Raw genomic sequence first — 10,132 nt, forward strand, 5'->3', positions numbered from 1 at the left:
ACTTGGGTCGGTACAATTGATGTTTGTTGTGTTGGTGGTTTTGAGACGATTGTGAAGCCGAACCAGAGTGTGAGAGATGTGCCAGAGTGTAGCGGATTTGGAGTAGAATTTGATTTTATCAAGCAAGCAGTTAAGTGTTATACCCAGATCATTCATTGTTGTTCCCTAATAGTTGCAGCAGTCAAAATCCCTTAACTGGGTAGGTCCTAATAGGCCTTACATTGTAAATCCCTTAACCGAGTATCTCAACATCTGAGTGTTAAATCCTCTTGTGAGGTTGATCCTAACAAGTCAAAGCTCCTAACAGGGCTCATCATCTAAATCCCTTAACCGGGTAGTTCAACATCTGAGTGTTAAATCCTCTTGCAAGGTTGATCGTAACAAAGCTCCTAACAAGGCTCATCATCTAAATCCCTTAACCGAGTGACTCCTAACAGGGTTTGTTCCTAACAGGGCATCTTTGTAAGCTTCTAACCGAGCTAGGATCCTACCAGGGCGCATTATGAAACAGTGCACAATTTTTGCGGGTACCAATTCCCACTGTGGTTTTTCCCTATTTGGGTTTCCACATGAAAACATGGTGTTCATGTGGTGATTTTTTTTGATGTATTGATTTGATTTACTTTTAATTTATGCATGTTGATGAATGCTTGATGAGCGATTTTGTTAAATGAGTTTAACAGCTGGTTATCAGTGATTACTAGTAATGGTAAAGAGTTTATTACTGGTTTATGATTGATTTGATGAAGTTTAATAAGTTCAATTTTTAAGTTTGAAATTGTTGTTAATACTGATTCACCCCCCCCTCTCACTATTAACTGGATCCTCTAAGATTAACAAATTGCCGATACTAATTTGTTTGTCATGTTTCCAGATGAATCTGATGCCCATGTCCATCAATGAATGTCAGCTCTTCACAATCTCTGTCGGCTCCATCAATGGCGTGCCTTATTTGCCAACTTTTTGTAGTTAGTACATTGCAGGCAACCTCAAATACTTTATATGAAAAAAATGAGATGGGCAGAATTTTTTTATTAGTGTTGCTTTCCAAACCAATTATATGCTATACCACTGTTGCTATTTTTCTTTTGCATTGAAGCATATACTTAAAAAACATAATTGCAAAGAAATAAAATTTTATAGTTTTTAATTATATATTCTCGCTAATTTATAAATTAATTAATTAAATGTTATAATAAGCATATAAGTAATGTAAATGTCAATAAAATCAAGTAAATAAATATTAGAAAATTAAATGAGAAAATATTTGAATATGCATTTATATAATTTAAATTTATTTTCAAAATAACATAATATTTTTTTTATTATTCTATTTTTTATTACAAATTTTAAAATATAAATATAATGTATTATATTATTAACATATAACACAATAAATTATATATAAATAATTATACATTATTATATAATATTAGATATACATAAATTATATTATTATTATATTCTATAATATATAATAAAAATTATTAATTATAATACAAATAGTAAATGATCTGGAATATACAAATTCTAATACAAATTAATTTATATACAATATAATTATATATGAACAGATTATATATATAATTATTAAATACAATTTTTTTTTTTATAATTAATATTTAAGATATTTTTACATAGTACAATTTACTTATATATAATAGAATTATATTAATAATTATGTACAATATTTGATATAATATATTGCTTTGTTATTATATAATATAAGATCTACTTTTTAAATTAATATTATAGTTATATATTATTTAATGTTATATTTTATACTAGAAATTGTTAAATAGAATATATACTATATTTGTTATATAGTTTTATCTGTAGATCTCTCCCTCTCTTTATGTCTCTTCGCATCCCTCTCCTCTCCTCTATCTTTCCCCTACATCTCTATCTTCTCTATTTCTCTCCCTACATCTCCCTCCCTCTCTATTGATTTATATCTCTCTACATCTGTATCTTTGTCTCCATATACCTCTCCCTCCCCATCTCTATCTCTATATCTCTCACACATACACTCTTGTCTCTCTCTCTCTCTCTCTCTCTCTCTCTCTCTCTCTCTCTCTCTCTCTCTCTCTCTCTCAATTGTCTCCATGACCTCCTTTATCTCTCACTCTTTCCCCTTCACCTCTATGTTCTCATCTCTCCCTATCCCTCTATCTATATATCATTATATGTCTTTCTCTCTTATTTAATCCATCTCTCCCTCTACCTCTCATACTCTCTTTAAGTTACGTATATATGTCTCTCTATATATATCACTTCCTATATCTTCATCTTTCTATCTCTCCATCTACCCCTCATTCTCTCCTTATTTCTATCTCTATTTTTTCCTCTCCCTATCCCTCTCCCCTTCCATCTCCCCCTCTCTATACATTTATTTCTCTGTCACTCCCTATATCTTTCCCAAGTCATATCTAGGCCATTTCTGTAGTTAGGTGCCTGGTTATCGGTCACATCCTTTGTTCCTCCTCCACCACCCCAGCTTCCTCCTTCGCCTGCCTAATAATCTCCTCCAATTCCATGATTTGAATGTACATTATCAGGCCCTCCCAACCTCTCCTCGCATCATCCTAAAATCTTGCTTTTACTTCTTCTCGATGTCTCAGAAAAGGAATTCATGCCTGCCTCTAAGCTCAACGTGCTCCTTCGAAATGCTTTCCAAAACATTAAAGCCGCATCCTGGGACCGCACACTCCAACAAAGATTCCATATTGAGCAAATAATCTCTTGGCGCTATCATCGTCATCACTTTTCTCACGTCCACATGAGAATAAGAAAATTCGAGTTCCCACACCATAATTAAGGCGTAGATAACCACCCTTGTTCTGTATCTATGCTCGATAACAGCCACCTCCTCACCAAGAACCAGTTGAACAACCCTCAAGAACAGGGGGTCCTTCGGAATGAACATGTTTTGCAGCCATTTTGCAGGAACCAGACCCCGAAAAGAAAGCATAAGCCTAGTTGTTTTGAGTATGAAATTGGCTTCCATATCGCTCTCCCCACAAAATCGCCTAACTCTACACAGAGACCACTATTACCACCACCAAAATCGCTCGACTGCCATAATGAGCAAACGCAAATTCTCATTCTAACAATAAATGAAGCTCTCCCAACTCCCGCCATCAATGCAAAGGATTTTGGCATTAATTGCTTGTAATACTCGAGCCAACCTAGGCACACAAACAAAGAGAAAAGAAATACATTTCAAGTATGACAAGGTACTGTACTTAGAAGATTATCTTAACTCCATTGAATGGTACTATCATTTCCATCCCACCACCTCACCTCTCCCTTAGCTAAATCACATGCCACATTGGACAATCCGTCAACACTGGCATTTCCACTTCTCCTTACATGAGAGATGCAAAAATCTTGAAAAGATTTTAATATTGAGCAGATTAATGTGATAAACTTATTTAATCTCCAACTCGGGGTTACTCCTTTCATGATTGCGTTAACCACAACTTGCAAATCTACCCTAAATGGACTTTCGAAACCTTCATGTTTACTGCCAAATCAGTTGCTAACAAAACCGCTTGCACCTCTGCTTCATTATTTATTCCATCTTGCAGTCTTTTTGCTCCTTTAAAAAGAACCTTCCCTTCATCATCGCAAGCCCCGTCATAGTTGATCTTAACCCATCCTCATTCGGGTTTTAACCAAATCTCCTCCTTGTTTCCAAAGTTCTTACAAACAAGATTAACCCATGAACAAATCTCAGAGCATTATCTTTATTTATATATTCTATATAAATTATATCTTTTATATGATTTAAATAATTTATAAAAAAAATTATTACGACTATGATTTCATAAAAGAGGTTAAAAGAAAAGTCATTATTAAAATACATTATTTTAACCTTTACAATAATATTAACTAAATCTTATCAATTCCTTTTCAAATTAATTTTCATCCTTATTATTATTTAAAATTAAAATTTGTTTTAACTAATATAATTAAAAAATCATTTCAAATTAAAATACTAAGATTTTACCTATTCTAGTCCCCTTCTCCTTTGGTTTTACTCACCCACATGTGCGAATAAGAACGACAGGAAAATAAATGGTGAAATAAGATTGACCACTTTGCCTCTAAATCATTGAATATTCATTTAAAGCGGCCTCTAAACTGCAATTTGGTCACTAAATTGCAATTTGAATACTAAATTGCAATTTGAATACCGCCTATAAATAACATTTTGGCAAAATTTTGCAGCTTAAGAAAATAACAAGATATTCCAACAGTTGTATCGGAAATTCGCGAGATTACCGCTTCAAAACCATCGGTAAACTTTTATTTGATTTGAAATTTTTGACCTCGGCGAAGTTTATCCGACTTCCGGTAGGCAAAGGCTTGTGAGGTACCTAGGTACATGATGGTTTCTGAATCGTTTAAGTTGAATGCGTTGTGAGGTACCTAGGTACATGATGGTTTCCGAATCGTTTAAAGTTGAATGCGTTGTGAGGTACCTAGGTAATTAATTTTAGATTGAAAGAAAGCTACTCATTTTAATTATATTTCCGTCATAAATCTGCTGATCTGGAAACCTCATTACCGTGACATTTCCATTAAAAAGAGCATCGGGTTTTACAAAATGAGCGTGTCGTCTGTAACACGCCATAATCCCTGACCAAAAAAAGCTGAGTTTTTTCTTTGCTTTACTAAGAAAAGCCTCTCCATACGGCGTTCTAATTGTGTTTGTCTTTGCTTTACTAAGAAAAGCCTCCCCTCCTATCTTTCTTTTTACAGCATGGCGGCTTCTTCAGAGAAAACCGCGCCATCAAATAATAGGCAGGGCGGAGGGAACAATGAAATTGTTGAGGTTTATCCAATACCTATTTCAACGAAGAAGCGCAAGAGAGGAGAGGAGTCGAAAAATGAGAGGCATACAAGTAGCAAAGGCAAGGAGAAACAAGAAAAACCTACACCCGCCTCCGCTGCAAAGAAAGTCAGATTCCAAGAGGAGGTAACAACTGAGACCAAAGAAATTGATGAAAGGGAAAACAGCATTTTGAAAAGGAGAAAAGAGAGCAGTCTGGTGGAGAATGATAAAAAAAAAGATGAAGGGAAAGAAAAACACTCAAGTGTTGAGGTAACGATTTCGAAAAACTCTTGTTTATTATCATTTTAATGTATATATGTTTTTTGTTTATAGTGGCATTAAAATTTGAATTTGATGGTGGTTTTCAAATCCAAATTTCAAATCAGGTGCTGGATCACATTCACACCAAGAATATGATTGAGGGGTGTGTGAAATCTATGATAAGTGAAGCAAAACAAGAATTTGGGAAAGAGAACAAGAGTATTATGGATGCCTTTCAAAATAAGGCGAGACAAGGAAATGAGAAGCGCAAAGCGTCAGCCTCTTACAAGCACAGGGCTGATATGTTTGATAGTTTACCTTGTTCTCATTACATAAGAAGCGATATGTTGGAAGCCCCACTGAATGATTTTGAAATTGAAGAACTAAACGAGAAGTGGCGGCAGGTGCAAGAAACTGAGTTGAAAGCTAGGATTGGACGAGCTGCGTTAATGAATGAAGAACTGCAAATGAGGATGGCGCGAATTCGTAAGGAGTCGAATGATAAAAGTTGTTAGGGTTTTTGTTCTTAGACTAGACGCTTTGCATGTGAAGATTTTATGTTGGCAGTGAGTTAACTGCTGTTCAAACTTTAGACCTTGTTTTATTGCATTTTGTTATTTTGTTCTATCTTTAGCAGCAACTCTAATTTCAGCTAAAGTGTAGCAGTTCGACTGATGCAAGATAAGATGCACGTACCGTTCTTAGCCATCTTCATTTCTATTTTATAGGCAAAGGTTGTGGAGTCCACCAAGGCAGTTGCTTGGTGAATGTTATAGGCAGGGAGAATGCTGGCAAAAGTTGTGGAGTCTGCCTTTACACCTGTCAATTACATTTGCTCGAAAGTTTCTAAAGCCTTTTCAACATATCCATTCTGCGCATATCCTGCAATCATTGCAGTACCCAAGATAATATTTGGTGAATGTTCCAAAGCTCCCATCTTGGCTCAGGCTGGGAGTATTCTGATCAGGTTGGAGGCTTGTTTGTTGTATATGGCCAAATAGTGTGACTGCCCTTAAGGAAACCCATGTCTTCCCAAGCTTTAAAATATTTTCAAAAGAGGAGGTATTAAAAATAAATTAAACAATTATATTTAAAATAAATAAATTTACAATTATATTTATAGTTATCAAAATAAATTTACAATATATTGAAAGTAGATATATTGTAAGTATAAATTATATAGATTTAATTTTTAAAATGATGTCTATGTTTTGAAGAAATAATTTTATTTTGTAGTAATTAGATAATATAAGATCAAATATTTTGTTTAATAATTATAAAGAAATATATTTTAATATAAATATTTTTAAATAAAGAATTAATAATAAATAAATAGATAGTTGTATTGAATTAGATATATTGTGAATTAGATTTTAGATATGATATATATTTAACCAAATAATTTTATTGTCTATTAATTTAATACTATAAGATTGGAAATTTTATTTTCTACTAATTAAATATTATTAGATTAGATATTTTGAATTATGTTATGGTGTGACAAATTTTCTTGTTGTTTAGGCCTCTGTGAACAACTATACCCCTAATAATGACAACTTTTTTTGATATTGGTATTGCTTTGTTGAATTTGTGTTAGGCTATGGCAGATCCACAAGTTTGCCAGGATATTATTACTATATCTAGCAATGACCCTGAAAATAACATAGTTCCACAACAAGGAAATGAGAGACCTTTATCTATAATAGACTCAACATTTGTGGACTAGCCAGGCTTTTACCAAAGCAATATAGAAGACTCTGCAAATAACATCATAAAAAGATGTGAAGAGACTCTTGAAGAAGCTCTGCAATCAATCTATGATGTACGCTTTGTGCAAGAGTATGAGGTTGAGTTGGTGCAAGAGACTTTAAAAACAATGTATGCAGTTGTACTATTCGGCATTCCAGTTTTCTAGAATTCTAGATTACATGCACTCACAAATTGTTACACAATTCAAGCCTCGATTTATGTATCTTATCTACTTACTCGAGCTACAAATTTTTTTTCTTTCATACAACACCTTGATGTACACATCTAATCATATCGTTTCTTTGGTTGTATAGGTCCATAGGATACATTGCATCTCTCACAAAACATCATGCTCATAATATAACACCAAAGTATATATTTCTTTATTATGTTAATTGTAACATTCACTAATTAAAAACAAACTTGAACTCTCCTCCGAATTTCCATGAAAAAAAGAAAAAGTGAACCTCCTCTGGCCGATTTCATTAACAAGGGTATCGATTACTTAACACAGAATTTTCTCCAAATACCTCAATTCTTATGTTCATCCCGGGCTTCTGAACTGAAAGTTAAATACTCTCTATTCTCACCATTTACATTTTCAGCAGTATGTGTTTGTAGATTAGAATAGTCAGAGATTATTGTTTTTCACCATTTGCATTTTCATCAGGATATTGTATTTTGATTGCAGAGTACTTAAGCATAACAATTGTGTGAATACCATCTTCATCTAGAATTGTTTGGCAATATAAGCAGTGCAGTAAAATATTGGCATTCTAGATTAGGGTAAATTGTATTCAGAATTGCGATTATAATACCAATTTTTTTTGGAACAATGGTTATTTATAATCAGCTCTCACTTTCAAGGATGAGCATTCCAATTGTGAGAATACCAAATATTGTTGAAATTTAATCCAAGAAATTTAATTTACATTATTTTTTACCTTGCCAAGTTGCTTGGATGAGCCTAATGCTAATATGAAACTAAAAATATTATGAACAAGAAATGATTGGTAAGTAGTTCATCTAAATGATAAAATAGTCAATTTTGACAGGTTCACGAGGTTCTATGTTACATTCTATGATCAGAGAATTGAATGGCTAGTAAACTAGTAATGTTTGCCTACATGTTTAATTTACAATCTGTTATGTCATTTGTGTGTATGTTATGAAATATTGATGCTCCAACTTGTATAATGAAATGAATGCACTCTACCATTCACTTTCTTTGTTTAGTTACTTGGAGACAGGTGGTTGCACCTGGGCTCCACATAAAGGGTGTATTTTATTTTATCTGATTATTTTTGTTTTCGGAATTGCCCCAACGAGACGGTGTAGATGCACACCGAGATCTCTGTTCACATGTTCATAATGCATTGTTGCAGCACTTGATTTGATCTATACATGGTGTGTGAACTGACCCCTACCTAGCATCCATCTGTCAATAACTACTTCTGATCAACATAACCTTTACAAAAATATTATTATAGGCGCTTAAATCTGTCAGTTTTCGCAGCAGCTGGGCAGATTGGTTCAAATGGTTCTCAATTTTAATTGCTATTCTAACTTGGAAATTCTGCCCTCTTTTTCATTGCTTTGATGGATGCCCATACCCATTTTGGCATAGGCGGGGAGAATGCTGGCAAAGGTTGTGGAGTCCACCAAGGCAGTTGCTTGGTGAATGTTACAAAGCTCCCATCTTGGCCAAGGCTGGGAGTGTTCTGATCAGGTTGGAGACTTGTTTGTTGTATATGGCCAAATAGTGTGACTGCCTTTAGAGGAAAGCCATGTCTTCTCCAAGCTCTAAAATATTTTTAAAAGAGGGATTAAAAATAAATTTAAACAATTATATTTAAAATAAATAAATTTACAATTGTATTTATTATAGTTATCAAAATAAATTTTCAATTATATTGAAAGTAGATATATTGTAAGCTAAGTCACAAGGTTCGAATTCGAATTCGAATTCGATAGCCATGAAATTCGGATGAAATTCGACAAGGGAAAAATTCGAAAAAAAATTCGGATAAAATTCTCCTTCTATAATTTTGTTTATGTTTAAATATATTTATACTTCTAATAAATTATCAGAATAGCGACCCTTGTTGGAGAAAATCCAGCAGTTGCAGACACCCATTACCCAATAGATACAAAGCATATACAAAGAATACCAACGACCAGCTGAGTTGTGTTTAGAGGCGGGTAGCAGTGCTTTATAGAGGAAATTCGATTAAATTCGATTTTTTTTATAGAAGTTTGAAATTCGATTAAATTCGAACCTCATCCATGAAAATCGCCGTACCCTGTGACTTAGATTGTAAGTATAAATTATATAGATTTAATTTTTAAAATGATGTCTATGTTTTGGGAAAATAATTTTATTTTGTAGTAATTAGATAAATATAAGATCAAATATTTTGTTTAATAATTATAAACAAATATGTTTGTATATATATATTTTTAAAATAAAGAATTAATAATAAATAAATGGATAGTTGTATTGAATTAGATATATTGTGAATTAGATTTTAGATATGATATATACTTAACAAAATAATTTTATTGTCTACTAATTTAATATTATAAGATTGGAAAATTTTATTTTCTACTAATTTAATGTTATTAGATTAGATATTTTGGTTATGTTATGGTGTGACAAATTTTCTCGTTGTTTAGGTCTCAGTGAACAACTACACCCCTAATAATGACAACTTTTTTTGATATTGGTATTGCTTTGTTGAATTTGTGTCAGGCTATGATAGATCCACAAGTTCTCGAGGATATTACTACTATATCTAGCAATGACCCTGAGAATAACATAGTTCCACCACAAGGAAATGAGACACCTTTATCTATAATAGACTCAACATTTGTGGACTAGCCAGGCTTTTACCAAAGCAATATAGAAGACTTTGCAAACAACATTATAAAAAGATGTGAAGAGACTCTTGAAGAAGCTATGCAATCAATCTATGATGTACGCTTTGTGCAAGAGTATGAGGTCCAGTTGGTGCAAGAGACTTTAAAAACAATGTATGCAATTATACTATTCCACATTCCTTTTTTCTAGAATTCTAGTTTACATGCACTCACAAATCGTTACACAATTCAAGCCTCAATTTATGCATCCTATCTATTTACTCAAGCTACAAATTTTCATCTTGCATACACCACCATAATCTACACATCTAATCATATTGTTTCTTTGGTTGTATAGGTCCATAGAATACATTGCATCTCTCACAAAACATCATGCTCATAATATAACACCAAAGTATATAT

At 33.0% G+C, this 10,132-nt stretch overlaps 1 protein-coding gene across 1 annotated transcript; it reads left to right on the forward strand.

Annotated features, from left to right (window-relative positions):
* Window positions 1-4,768: 4,768 nt before the first annotated feature.
* On the forward strand, window positions 4,769-5,683 carry LOC131050539 (protein pxr1-like). The gene is made up of 2 exons (XM_057984742.2): window positions 4,769-5,110; window positions 5,227-5,683. The coding sequence occupies exons 1-2, from the start codon at window positions 4,769-4,771 to the stop codon at window positions 5,614-5,616; spliced, it is 732 nt and encodes a 243-aa protein (XP_057840725.1). The 3' UTR covers window positions 5,617-5,683.
* Window positions 5,684-10,132: the final 4,449 nt, after the last annotated feature.

Source organism: Cryptomeria japonica, unplaced genomic scaffold (assembly GCF_030272615.1).
Source record: "Cryptomeria japonica unplaced genomic scaffold, Sugi_1.0 HiC_scaffold_449, whole genome shotgun sequence".
In the NCBI taxonomy this organism is placed as follows: Eukaryota; Viridiplantae; Streptophyta; class Pinopsida; order Cupressales; family Cupressaceae; genus Cryptomeria; species Cryptomeria japonica.

Coding starts and splice junctions, on each gene's coding strand:
- LOC131050539 (XM_057984742.2), top strand. CDS start 4,769: ATGGCGGCTTCTTCAGAGAAAACCGCGCCATCAAATAATAGGCAGGGC. Junction 5,111..5,226: donor AAAAACACTCAAGTGTTGAG/GTAACGATTTCG, acceptor ATTTCAAATCAG/GTGCTGGATCACATTCACAC.